At 42.6% G+C, this 14,874-nt stretch overlaps 1 protein-coding gene across 1 annotated transcript in view; it reads right to left on the reverse strand.

The window, feature by feature from the left end:
• Positions 1–14,874, reverse strand: part of SHCBP1 (SHC binding and spindle associated 1) — a 185,859-nt gene that overhangs the window by 17,186 nt on the left and 153,799 nt on the right. The window contains exons 11-12 of the mRNA XM_085637554.1: positions 3,172–3,258; positions 1,226–1,367 (exon numbers count right to left, since the gene is read on the reverse strand). Of these exons, the coding sequence (XP_085493680.1) occupies positions 1,226–1,367; positions 3,172–3,258 (229 nt within the window). The remainder of the gene's footprint in view (positions 1–1,225; positions 1,368–3,171; positions 3,259–14,874) is intronic.

Raw genomic sequence — 14,874 nt, forward strand, 5'->3', positions numbered from 1 at the left:
AGTCCTTAGTGTGTAAAAGGGGAATTGGTAGCAGACTCAACATTCTGGTGCAAAACCAGGCTTGTGTATGACCCATGGAGAAAAACTAGAGCTATTGGGCCCTGTTATGATGTTCTAATAAAACTCTGCCCTGCAGAGCAGCACTAACTTTTCAGTATAAAAGATCAACTGTAGGTGATAGTGTAGGAAACCTGCCACTTTACTTGGGAAATCAGATTGGTTAAAGGGCATGGTACTTATCTTTGTTGATTAGGATTGTGCACCCTTTTTGAAGAAAGTTACTGGTCCACACAGAGACTATTCTAACCAACGAACAAGGCTACAGAATAGACATCATTACATCAAAAGTATATTCACAATGAAAAGTTTTGGAATCTATGCCTGATACACAAAACCTTTTTATGATCACTATTGTTTTCGAACTTGGAAAGAAATTGTGGCGTAATTTGTGCTGCATACAAATTTGGTGCTGGTGGCACAGGGACAAGTGACCATGTGCAGAACCTGCAAAATAAAAGAAAATTTAAAATAAATGGCAAATGGAAATTTGAAAAATGTACCTATAATAGTTGGTTCCAATATGTTAATTACATAGAGTTCACATCCCAAGGTTTTTCACAGTCGACGTTTTGACCAAATATGTAAAAAATTGGACTGTGTTAGCCTCAGGAGGGAAGGCTGGAGCCACCTAATGGAGACACCATTGGAATTACGGAAAAGTGGGAGGAACAGGCAATGTGTCCAGTTCAATCATGCAGTGGGCCCAAATTATCGTCCAAAGTAATTTCTGTGGGGACACTGCAAAACCTGCTTTGCTTGAAGAGCAGAGTTGTCCTATTGACCAAACTACAAAATGCAAGCAATGCAGTAAAGGTGGTTTAGATATCTAAGAGGCCTTACAACTACCTACTCTCAGTAAAGTTATTTCCAAAAAACAGCAATGACCAGTTAAGCAAGTCTGCCATAAGTTTGACCGTACCAAAGGTAACCATGTGTCACGTTATTTTTAAATAATCTATATTGGTTATTGTTGATAAATGAGAATATGAAATATCCTCAAATAAAGCAGAGAGCTCCCTGTGCTCCAAAAGTCATAGCCCTGTTCTGCTCAACATCTATTGGAACTTAATCAGTCGTTAGAAAGGAAAAAACTGAAGCGATTAGCTGAAAGAAAAAAGAAAAACAAAGCTAAAAAGAAACCATCTATCTTCAGCTCAAATCTTACCCGGATGATCATTTCCTGCATTGCTCATCAGGTTCACAAGAGTTGTAGGCTTAACCAAGATGACACCATAACCTTCATTATTGTGAATCACATTATTCTCCAGAGTTATTTTGGGAATGTCATAAACTTCATCAAAAAAATCCTACAATACAAATAGGAAAATCTAGTGAAACAAATTCATTATAGAATCAGATAATAACGAATCCTATATTTAACATTTCTGAAGGGTTAATAGTCCCACTTACAGAAACATACAATAAAATTACCACAAATAAATACAGGTCCTTCTGTAAAATGTAGGCCACTAGTAAGCCTCCTTCAAACGCTGCCTTCGTTGGGTGAGCCCCAAGGAGTATTTTACTTTTGCTGTCATGCTGTTGGATGTTCAGGTGCATCTTACTGCCTCCTGGGAAGTGCAAATGCATGATGGACTAATTGACATATGAAAGGTACACATCTTCACACTTTTTCGTGTCATTCAGTTGTTTATTTCATATCTGCACTATACACAAAATGTCATCATTGTTATGCTTTTTCCATTGCAGGACACATTGGTTAACTTACCGAGAAAAGTAAATGGGGCATGTAAGAGCTAATGGTTACCAAGAGGGAAGAGGATTCAGTGAGCCCAGATGCTCTCCTGCCCCTAGACCACCACTGAAATACAAATTAAGTAAGCCAGTACTTTTTTGAGGGGGGTGGGGTGGGGGGGAGGGGGTAGGAGGTCAATTTTACCTTCCATTACAAGTCAGAAAGTCTGTTCTGAAAGTTTGGAAACTCAAACACATAATCTGCAATACGCTTAAATAGAGGTCGCTCTTATGAAAGCAATAAAAAAAATAGATAAGACAGCACTTTGCTAGACTTAATTTTACAGGGGGTGTTCTGGTAAAACTACTAACCAAATAAATATTTTTACTGTTCTCATAGCCCAGGCAACAGCACCTTCACTTCTGCAACTTAATTTCCTAGCTGCATCTAAACTTAAACAATCACTCACCATTAAATTAGGGATGCAGTTTAGGTATTTAAGCTAGCTTTGTGATTCTTAAAGCAGATCTATGGTGCAGCAATAAAACAATTGTTCACTTAAGGTTGCTTCTTGGACAGCGAGTACTTGATTTGCATGGTAAAATTATGAGAGCAGGTCATTCTGAAGGTATAAAACTGGAGCACTATTGAATGCATCAAAGGATTAAAGAGATCAGTCACTTTGTGAGTACTGTTACCCTAAGGAACAGGGTGATTTAGTATGGACGTTGCAAGAGCAACTAAGTTCAAAAGGGGGGGAAAAGTGGTACACACATCAATGGTGCGGATTAGTAGTTGGACCAGGATTGATATTTTGATTAGTCATTAATGACATCACAATATAGCCTTATAGCCTGCTGCCGTGGGCTATACCGGTAGTTAAATGCTCTGAGCCAGAGTTATAGGCCTGAGCCATTGGCGAGGGACTATAACAAGGGAGAGGGCCTTCAACAACCCCTATAGCCCTCGGCAGAAGGGCTATAAGGCTATTAGAACATTTCACCAACTAGGTGAAGAATGTTCTAAATTAAAAAGGGAAAAACAAGAAAGCAAACAGTGGAATGCTGGAGCTCCGGACATATACCAGCCATTATAAACCCAGAGCCAATTGATTGTCTTCAATGGAGCTCTCAACATTCCAATGTTCTAATATAGCCTTATAGCCTGCCTTAGTGGGCCATACCGGCTATTAAAGGTCTGCTCCAGTGTTAAAGGCCGAAGGCTAAAGCCTTTAACAAGAGAGCAGGCCTTTAATGGCCAGTATAGCCAGCTATAAGGCTAAGGCTATTAGAACATTCCACCCCTGGAGGGTAGAATGTCGTAATGACAGAATTGTCTTCAAAGGAGCTCTCAACACTCCAATGTTCTAATAGACTTTACAAATCATGGCAGTAGACATGCAAGTGAGTACCGACCTTGATGAGAATGCCGTCCTTACAGTGATGAATGCCATTGCCGATCAAGCTACAAGTGCTTCCTGGGTATATTTCTATACCTGCGCCCTGCAAAAATAAATGTAACAAGACATTGGGCAAATTAGAGAAGCAAGTAAGTCACTGCTAAGTTTAACAAGAACTAGACTCAATACTTAAACACATGGTGGTTTTTATTTCGGGTTATTTTACCAACTTTTTTTGGTGCTAACGTCAGACTTTTATGGATGGGTCATATACGATGTCTAGAGAAACAATATAGGCCAAAACTTTTAGATCTGGTGGATGCCATTTTAGAGCATAACGGGAAACCGAGACCAGGTGAGGCAAAGAGTCACTTCTGCAAATACTGGTGCAAATACTTTTTTAGTGATCAAAACAATTGATGATGAGAATAGCACACTGTGGGTCATAGAACTGCTCACAATTGAAAATATTCTTAAACATGTCAGCGGGAACCATCGCAAGACACACAGCTTTAAGTCTGTCACAGATCACTTTCACAGCAAAGGCATCAAATAGAGATGTGGCCACCCCTCTAGACTGATCAAGTGGGAGGCTAAGGACACTGACCTAGCATCCTTGAAAGATTATCAATACATGCTGGGATTGGATATTATGAATGGCAACAGTTCGGGTCCTGGGAAAGACTGGGCCATGTCTTCACATCGCAAAAAATGGCAGAAGGTTCAGAGCAGTCAACACAGAAATCATTTGGATTCTTCAGTCTTTTGAGCAGCAATCAAGTAGAAAGCCTTACAATACCTTTGCAGAGACCGTGGTGACCAAGACAAAGCGAAACTAGGGATGTAAAGTGGTCTGTCTGCCTACTGACATGTGTAATCATGCTGAAATGATCTTGGGTATCTGGCAAGGCCTGGCTTAGATTGGTGGTGTGCAAGACATGGTTGCTGGGCGGTGTGTTATGCTGGCGAGTCTCAACAGGGCTAAGCGGCCCTGCACACTTAGGTTTCATCATTGTTCTGGGCCTACTGTGGGGCAGAGAAGGAGAGAACGGAATCTTTATCCACAAACAGGAAAGTTAATTTAGAAATGGTCTGGAGATAACTGAAATGTTGACGTTAGAGGTTTCTGTTTTGGTTGTTAGGGAAGGGAAAGAAGCGTGAGAGACACATACCCAGGCAATAAGAACCCCTCTCTCAATCCTTTGGCTTGTCAGCAGCAACTTGATCTTGGGAGAAAGTGTATAAGGCAGGGTTTACTCTTGAAAACTACCCATTATGTTGATTTTCACTTTCTATAATATCAGAGGTTAAACAGCCTGGTCAAATGCCTAAGTGTTGTGATGAGATGTGCATCCTAATGGTTTCTATTTGCTTCCATCAGGAGATGCCTCTTGTACAAAAAGATTAGGCTAAAGATCCAGCTTGTTTCAAAAGCAATACTTCTCTTTGGCCTCATGAAAAGTGGTGGAAGAAAAGATATTGCCACATGTTTGCAGAAGCAGCAACAAGAAGGGGCAAAGTAGACCTCTTGAACGTGGTCAATGGGACCTAGTATGGCTGACCAATATCACTGGCCTAAGTGTATGCCCTTAGTCAGGAATAATAAACTTTCCTGAGACATGCCATTCACAAGAACCTAGGCTTTTATTTAGGTCCATTTATTACTGGTAGCAACCTTAATGTTATAATTTCCTCATGGAAGGATCAGTCCCAACAGCAGCTGAAGGGCGGGGGAGGAAGAAGGCGATGGGACTTCAGCAATTTCCAGAGAGGAAAACAATGGCTAGGCGACCTGTATCTGAAGAGATGTGGCATTTTTGGCATCCTAGGAGCTCTGAATTCTCCAACTTTTTGGCAGTTCATTAGACATAACCAAGATTATGTGCTGGTAGAAAAATGCCTATTAGGGGTCCCAGATTTCATGTACAAGTTCCTGCAGACTTGTTCTGATCACTGCTTGGGTTTGTGGAGTTACACTTGGACCACACAAATTGGAGGTGGTGGGAGTGAGGTCAAGAAGAAGATGGTATGGGATGCTTTGAAGGCATCAGTGAGGGGAAGTGCTATTAAGGCAGAATCTACCTTAATATGAGGGAAGCTCTACTAGTTAAACTCATACAAGAAATAGAAAAAAGTGAAAATCCACACTAATCGTGCCATTTAGATCAAATTATCAGAGGATTAGTGTGTTGAGAGAAGAGATTGTGCTATAGAAACAGACAGGGCTAATTATGTATAAGTAAAAGTGAAGCATTATCATGAAGGAAGGAATATACAGCGGCAAACCGAGTGCTTCCCTGGCACAAGACTATGTCTCGGAAGTGAAGAATGCATCAGGTATTGACTATGGCAGGCTTCAGGTATTGCAATCCTTTTATCAGAATTTGTTGAGCCAAAGGACCGACATTCTTACGACCGATATCCATGCATTGCAGCCTTACCCAAACCCAGAGCTGCAGATGCTCAGCTACTCGAAGCACTGTTTACAAAAGAAGATGTACTTAGAGAAATTAGAGGCATTCCAAAGGTAGCAGCACTAATGATAGTTCCAAAAAAGCTTTATATCTCACAGACTTTACCTTGCTAGGAGGTGAGGGGAGGGAGACACTCCTATTGTAACATGGCACTGAAAAAAGTTTTGACATGGCTGATAGGGTTTTTATGAAAGGAGCACTAAGCACTTTTGGCTTGAAGACTGGATTCAGGCTGGTGATCAGGGCTCTTATGCAAGGTTTAGAAGGAATAGTCAGCATACTGAACAATTTAATACAGTGGGAACACTTTACAGGGCTTCCCTCTTTCCCCTCTACATTTTGGGTTATTCATAGGACCCCTCTTGAAAGAGATTAGAGACACACCAGCTGTCAGGGGAATTGGCTTCAGACTTCAAGCAGTGTTTGTAGGGGGGGGGGGGGGGGGAAAGAGGGGCGGTTCAGTTCAACAACCAGGTCTTGAGTCCTTTCCTGAAATTCACCCGTGAGGACGAGGTTCAAAAGTGAAGGGGGAGGTCGTTTCAGGACTTGGCGGCGAGGTAGGGGAAGGAGTAACCTCCACTGCTGCTTCGATGGATGCTGGTGGGGGGAGGGGAGGGAGGTGGAGAGCAGGCGTCTGGTGGGTTGGTGGAAATTCATGCAGGTTGATGTATGCTGGTCCTTGGTTGTGCAGAGCTTTGTACGAGTGGATCAGCAAATTGAATTGACATCTCTTCTGAATGGCCAGCCAGTGAAGCTTCCGGAGGTGGAGGTGATGTGGCTTTGTCTGGGGAGGTGGAACACGAGTCGGCAGCTAAATTCTGTATTGTCTGCAGTCTTGTCAGGAATTGTGCGGCGATTCCTTGCTGTAGTCCAGCCGGCTGGTGACCAGGACTTGAGTGACTGTACTTCTTGTTTTGATCGTGAGCCATTTGAAGATTTTACAGAGCATGTGAAAGGTGAGGAAGCATACGGATGAGACATCGGTGATCTGTTTTTTCATGGTGAGCTTGCTGTTCGGGGGGATACCTAGGTTGCGAGCATGTTTGATTGGAGTATGTGAGACTCGAAGTTTGGAGGCCGCCAGGAGTCATTCCACACCGAGGTGTTCCAGAGGTTCAGTACTACTGTTTTGTCTGTGTTGAGATTTAGGCAGTTGTCTTTTATCAAGTCGGCCACGCTGGTCATGCATCTGTGCAAGTTGTCATTGGAGATGCAGGGGTCTTTTGATAACGTGAGGATGAGCTGAGTGTCGTCGGTGTAGGATATGATGTTTGGTCTGTGGGTTTTGAAATTGTTGGCCAATAGGGTCATGTGGACATTGAAAAGTGTAGGGCTGAGGGAAGAGCCTTGGGGAACACCGCAAATGATGGTTTTGGGTTCTGAGGTGAACGGAGATAGGTGGACTCTGTGTTCTTCCGGTAAGGAAGGAGGTGATCCACTTGAGGACGTTTCCTCTCATTACAATATGGTGGAGTCTCCTGATGAGGGTGTGGTGGGATGCAGTGTCAAACCCGGCTGAGAGGTCGAGGAGGATCAGGGCAGCTGTTTCTCACCAGTCCAGGAGGGTTCTAATGTTGTCAGTTGCAGCGATCAGGGAGGTTTCGGTATACTGTAATTGGCACGGAATCCACATTGGGAGGTGTCCAGCAGACTGTTCTCCAGGTGTTCAGTGAGTTGGCGGTTGTGGCTTTTTCAAGGACCTTGGCTGAAAAGGGTAACAGAGAGATGGGACAGTATTTTTGAGGTATCTGCAGTCAGCAGAGGGTTTCTTGAGAAGGGACTTGACTTCTGCGCGTTTCCATTCTTCGGGGAAGATGGCGGTTGAGATGGATGCACGGAGGGTGGTGGTGAGCACATTTGCTGATTATATTGCTCCTGAGGTTGGAGATGTGATGGGGATAGGGTTCAGACGGTGTTCCCAAGTGGATGGAGTTCATGATGGCAGTGAAGTCTAGTGGTGAGTTGGTCCCAGGTAGTAAGCCCGTGGGTAGGGTCAGGACTTGTGGTCACGAGGCGGTTGGGGTTCCAAGTTTTTGTAGATGGTGGCGATCTTGTTTTGGAAGAAATATGCCAGGGTATGCCAGAGTTCCTGGGAGGAGGTGAGGATGTTTCGGCAGATGAGGGGGTGGGATAAATCTCTGATGATTTTGAAGAGATCTTTGCAGTGGTTGGAGCTGGCTTCGATGTGGTCGGTGAGGCTATCCTTTTCAGGGGATGGTGGTATTGGATGAGGGAAGACGTGAAAGTAGCACGGTCCGTGGGCTCCTTGGTACCACCTCATTTCAGGTCGCTTGCATGTGCATTTAGTAGTTCTCAGCTTTGCCGTGTGCCAGCTGGCTTGGTTGAGTGGTTTCTTGAGAGGTTGTTGAGGGCTTGTTCTTGGTTAGTGGAGGTGTCTGGGTGGGGGGCAGTGAGGGCATCGGTCCACTGGGTCTCATGCACTTTGTTCCAGCTGCGGTGGTGAGTGCTGGGAAGCTTAGTGGTGGAGCCTGGGGATCTGGTGATGATGAAGTGGACAAAGGAGTGGCCTGTCCAGGTGAGCTCAGTGGCATGGCTACACTTGACTTAGTCGCTGGCCTTGAAGATGGGGTCAAATGTGTATCCTGCTATGCATGTGGGATTGGTGACAATTTGGGAAAGGTCGATAATGTCCATGCTTTCTAGTAGGTTTGGAGAAACAGACTTTACATTGCGGCTCGAACCATGCTGTGCTTTAACAACATGGTCCGAACCACAAATGCATCTTTACAATGCATTCCTTTACCACAGAAGTCGTTACGACTTGCCTTACGGAAAGCTTTGTTGGACTGATGATGGACTTTAAGTCCAACACTTTCCGTACCATTGTTCAGACTGGAGTTGGAATAGTAACTTATAATATTCCAAAGTCAAGCGCTTTCACTAAGGCAAGTCATTGTAATGACTTGTGTAGCAAAGGAATGCGTTGTAAAGGTGCATTTTTGGTTCGGACTGCATTAAGGCAGGCATGGTAAATGCCTGTGTGGTTTCGGCATATAACCGTAGGTTTGGAGCGTTGGTGAAGTTGATGTCAAAGAGGAGGTCTCAGAGGAAGATGTAGTGCTTAGACTCAATGGTGAGATGGGCAATGAATTTCAGGGTTGGCGTCGTAGAAGCTGGGACGAGTTCCTGGAAGTCTGTAGGCGAGGGGGTCTCTGATGGTGGTTTTGCAATCAGTTTGGAGTTGAAGGTTGAGGTGTTCCATGAGCGGGGTGCCGTCGTTTATGGTGATAGTGCAGAGGATGGTTTCTTTGTGGATGATGGGAATACTGCCTTTGAGCTCGTTGATGCGGTCTCGGTGGACAATCATTTAGCCGCTCATGCTGCTGCTACGTCAAGTGCAGAAGCAGGGTTGAGACGAATCTTGGTGAGGAAGGTGACGTCGTAGTGAGGGAGGTGATGGTATCCCAGATCTCTGTGATGTGCTTACAGAGTGATCGTGCATGGAGCGGGAGGCAGTAGAGAAAATTAGGCATGGGCGCAGAGGTCGACACCATGCGTGCGGGTGCTTCGGTGTTGCAGGAAAAGAGGACGGTCCGGCAGGTGAATGGTCCTCAGCAGTTGTTGTTGCAAGGTTCAGGGCTCATAGCTCGGGACTCTTGACACTTAACACTTTCAAGCCTTGACACTTTCAAAGTCATGGTCCTCGCTGATGCTTTAATCACACTAATTGAACCCCAGAACAATCCCTGAAAGAGCCGACTGAGAAGCTGGGGAGATTTCAGGGTGAGCCAGGCTTCCAGGTTAATCTAAACAAATCTGTTGACCCTGGTCGGAGGTCCACAGCTATTGCAGCAACTATATTCCTGCATATCTTTTCAATGTTCAAGGACAGGCATCCAATATTTGAGACTTCAATTGGCTCTCGAATGAGTACCTGTGTACAGCTGAAAATAATTTGATCTTACTACGCAAAGTCAAGGTAGGCGTCTCGTTGTGGCACAACCACATGCAGTCCTAGGTGAGAAAAACTGCTGCCTTCAAGGCAAAGATCGTGCCATTAATCCTAAATGCATTCCAGGCTTTCCCCTTGCATCTTCCGCTGAGTGTTGTCAACCAATTTCAGAGTATTTGCAATTTCTTCATCTGGATAGGGAGGAAGTTGTGATTGAGGTGAAAGCAATCCACCAAGTATCAAAGGCAGTGGCGCTTCGAGGTTCTCCACCTAGTACATTCGTACCAATCATCCCAGTTGCACTATGTTTAAATTGTGATGAGAGATGCAGACAAACTGTGGCAACTAACGCATCAAAATGAAGTGTACCTGCCTCATAGGCATAATGCCCTGGGTGCTGTTAATACAAGGGGATGAAAGAAAACAAGTTACTTACCTGTAACTTTAGTTATCCAGTATTGGTATCTTTCATAGATTCACATGCTTAGAATCATCCCCGCCGACGAGGTGGGAACCTCGCGGTACAATAAAATATATACATAATAGTCATAAAAAAACATATCATAGGATACTATGGACAGTAAGGTCACTACATTAGCCTATCTCAGTCTTTTTGTAAAAAGAACCAAACTTGGAACACAGCCAATCAGGCTGCAGCACCCTCTTAGAACCCTTCCACAGAGAGGCAAACCCTCAGATTTTCGTAGCACAAGTGACAGTAGTATGTAATAACAATAAGGTAAGCCTCTCCAGGGAGGAGAGTGGGTCGCATGTGAATCTATGAAAGATACCAATACTGGATAACTAAAGTTACAGGTAAGTAACTAGTTTTCTTATCCAGTATTGGGGTATCTTTCATAGATTCATATGCTTAGAATCAGAATAGTGAGCAGTAAAAAATCCTTTTGCATAGTAGATGGTAGAAAAAACAATAGATACCTCATTATACCAATACATTCTAACCCAAATAAGGGAAAGCATTATAACATATGCATGAATTAAAACAAATATGTATATATATATTCACTTAAAAAAACCATAGGTTTCACACATGTTATAGTTAGCTGGACATTTCACTCGTGAAAAACCATTGAAATTCCCCCGTTATAGTTAGTGCAGGCAACTATAACTCACGCGACCGCAATCCTCTGCTGAGGACGTCAGATATTACATCACTGTATTTAGACACTTATTTACCCATGTCTTCTTCCATTAATTTTTAGCTATACATATATTACAAATATTTTTTTTTCAGAAAGACACATATGTCATCAGTGATGTAATATCTGACGTCATCAGCAGAGGATTGCGGTCGCGTGAGTTATAGTTGCCTGCACTAACTATAACGGGGGAATTTCAATGGTTTTTCACGAGTGAAATGTCCAGCTAACTATAACATGTGTGAAACCTATGGTTCTTTAAGTGAATTTGCAAGGTTTTTTAAATGCTAATTCCTAACTATAACGTGTGTGAAACCTATGGTTTTTTCAGTGAATTTGTACGATTTTTTAAATGCTAAGTTATGTATTTTTTTTTTTTAAGGTTTTTCACCATGCGCATACCGTACGCGCACGGTGCGCTTTGCGCACCATGCGCGTGCTGTGGGCGCGCAGTGCGCTTCGCGCACCGCACGCCCACGTTACGCAGTTTGCGGAATTTTTCCGTTTCTACCGTACGCGCACGCTACGCGCACTCTGCGATTTTTCGAAACAAAATTAAAAGAAATTTTGGCCCTTGGGGGTCCTTCTGGGACCCCCTGACAAAGGCTAGGGGGTCAGGAATTATCCACCCTGCCCCCTTTTCACGTTCTCCACCTTTGTTTTTCACCCCCTCAGACTGCGAGAGACAAAATGGCGGCCGACACTTCCTAGTTTCGACCGATTTGAATGTTTATTAAGATCTAACAACCAATCAGAATCGCGCTCGCGCACGGCAGCGTGCGCGTACGGTAAGTTTTACCGTACGCGCTTATAGATATATATATATGCTTCTAAATGCTATTTTCTCAGGAAATACTGAACATCCCTGACCTGTGGACTACCTCTGCCAAATTTCAAGTAATTCTGTTCAGCCGTTCGGGCTGTAGCTTGGACTAAAGGTCCTATGGAAAAATGCATGGGGAAAACGCGTTTTGGGACCCCCCCTTTTTCTCAGCCCCCGCTTGACGAATCCCCCCGAGACAGACTTTCAGGGAAGGAGCGGAGCGCCCCACCTATTTTGAAAATTTTGCGAGGATTCGTCAATCGGCGCCAAAGTTATTCCAAATAGAATGTTGCGGATTTCCTATGGAAACACATATATATATATATATATATATATATATATATATATATATATTACCTACTGGCGGTCGCCAGTAGGTAGTTATAGTTAGGACCCCTTTTCCATAGGAAATCCGCAACATTCTATTTTGAATAACTTTGGCGCCGGTCGATGAATCCTCGCGAATTTCTCAAAATAGGTGGGGCGCTCCGCTCCGCTCCTACCCTGAAAGTCTCGGGGGGATTCGTCAAGCGGGGGCTGAGATAAAAGGGGGGTCCCAAAACGCGTTTTTCCCAAGCATTTTTCCATAGGACCTTTAGACAGAGCTACAGCCCGAACGGCTGAACAGAATTACTAGAAATTTGGCAGAGAGGTAGTCCCTAGGTCAAGGAAGTGCCTTTTGTAGGTTTGGTGTAAATCTGTTCAGTAGATTCTGAGAAAATAGCCTTTAAATCAATATATATATCTGAGCCCGCTTACGGTACGCTTACCGTACGCGTACGGTGGCGTGCGCGAGCGCGATTCTGATTGGCTCTTAGATCTTAGTAAACATTCGAATCGGCCGAAACCAGGAAGCGGCGTCCGCCATTTTGTCTCTCGCACTGAGTGTTATTTATCAAACATGATGCCCAAAAACATGTTACGGGGCTGTTTTGACAACTCCCTCCCACTTAGTCATGTTGAGGGAGTCCCCAAACATCCCCCAAGAGCAAAAACGTTTTTTTTTTTTTCCGGCAATTTCGCCGAGTACGCTTACCGTACGCTTACCGTAAGCGTACGGTAAAAAAATATTAAAAAAAAAAACACTATCCACACTTACCCCACCCCCTGTGCTTTTGGTGGCCGCAGGCCACCAAACGTACAGGGCTTATGACTTGTGAAAAAAAACTAAATTTTGGCAACATGAAATTATAAAATCGAAATAAAAAAAACACTATCCACATTGACCCCACCCCCTGTGCTTTTGGTGGCCGAAGGCCACCAAATGTACAGGGCTTATTAAAGTTGATAAAAACCGTGCACGGAACGAACTGCGTTAAGTGGGCGCGCACGCCTCGAATGGCGTAAAGTAACTTAGCATTTAAAAAACCGTACAAATTCACTGAAAAAACCATAGGTTTCACACACGTTATAGTTAGGAATTAGCATTTAAAAAACCTTGCAAATTCACTGAAAAAACCATAGGTTTCACACATGTTATAGTTAGCGGAAATTTTACTGATAAAAAACCAATGAAATTGCCCCGTTATAGTTAGTGCTGGCAACTATAACTCACGCGACCGCAATCTTCTGCTGATGACATATGTGTCTTTATAAAAAAAAATATTTGTAATATATGTATAGCTAAAAATGTATGGAAGAAGACATGGGCAAATAAGTGTCTAAATACAGTATTAGCATCAGCAGAGGATTGCGGTCGCGTGAGTTATAGTTGCCAGCACTAACTATAACGGGGCAATTTCATTGGTTTTTTATCAGTAAAATTTCCGCTAACTATAACATGTGTGAAACCTATGGTTTTTTCAGTGAATTTGCAAGGTTTTTTAAATGCTAATTCCTAACTATAACGTGTGTGAAACCTATGGTTTTTTCAGTGAATATATATATATATATATATATATATATATGTATATATGTGAATCCGTATACTTGCTGCAATTGTCACTCCACACAGTCACAGCATAAACGGACACGGACCAAAGATAAGTGCTAGATTATTTTAATCTGTGCCTTTTGCCGCCATAACGTTTCGGCTCCTCCGAGCCTTGATCACATGACAACATGATCCAATGAAAAGATGGCTTATAAAGTGACTGTGCATACAACCAAATAATCATGTGACTGTTTGTAGATGAAATAGATAACAGACTTGACAATTAGAACTGTGCAAAACGACGCGTTAAATTTGCATCAGCAAGGTAATTGAATTATAAATAATTTGAAAAAACCATATTGTTCTTTACATCAAATAAATAAATAACTATAAAATATTCGAGACCGATGTAAGTGCAAATAGCAATTAAATTTGCAGAGAATAAATAAATAAATATTTTTTCACTTGTGCAAAGTATCGCTGTTGTATATGCAATGCGCGATCACATGTGTACCTCATCATGATACAGTCAAAGAACATATGAATGCTTGCCAGTAACCATGTGTCTGTTACCTGAGAGCTGTAAAGTGGAGGTAAGGTGCTAAACAGAGGAACATCTATATAGACATGAGATGGAATACACACGTTATCTAAAATAAAACGATTCTTTTAACAAGACCTTATGTATAGTGTGCACCTGGCTTGTGATGTAAAAATAACATCTCATGTGTAATATAAATGTGAACATTCTCATATAGAAAACACAGAAGCGCTCCACGTTCATAATTATGCTCAATATTGTCATAGCAAATCGCAGGATAAATCCCCTGTATTGGGTGACACTATATACAAGTCTGCCTATATTGAAATGATGTCATAAGAATAGTCACATGGATGAAATGTGCAAATGTGCAATGTGAAATATGTAAACCATTAAGCCTCACCTGTGAGATAAAAGTAAAAAAAGATAATCACTTAAAATATGATAATAATTGAGATAATTCTCTTATATTCATGCAATGGGGGGGAAGTACTCTAATCTTAGATCCAACTGAAACGAGTAAGAATAAGTCACCAAATAAATGTAATATCTAAAGGTAAAAGATATAGAAACGGCCAGAGGCATGCTTAAATATCCAATGTCATCTGCCCTACTGGTAGATGTGGGCAGATCAAATATACTGACATATCCAGCAGCCCACGATGTAAGCGAAATCATGGGGACTTTATCCAAGGTTAGATGCAATGTGGTGAGAGCCCTCACCATATCTAATGATAATGTCATGTAATTTAGCCTGAAAGTAATATAATTAAAGGGCAGATTGCATATAGAGGGTGCTTTGGTAGCTTTCGTAAGAAAAATTAGGCTAATATGGCACCCTGTGTAAAATAGCAGCTAAACTGGGGGTACATGAGGTATGCATACACAGAAGTCATTCTTACTTCACTGGATGACTAACAATCTTAAAATACATA

This window comes from Triturus cristatus, chromosome 12, assembly GCF_964204655.1.
Source record: "Triturus cristatus chromosome 12, aTriCri1.1, whole genome shotgun sequence".
Lineage (NCBI taxonomy): Eukaryota > Metazoa > Chordata > Amphibia > Caudata > Salamandridae > Triturus > Triturus cristatus.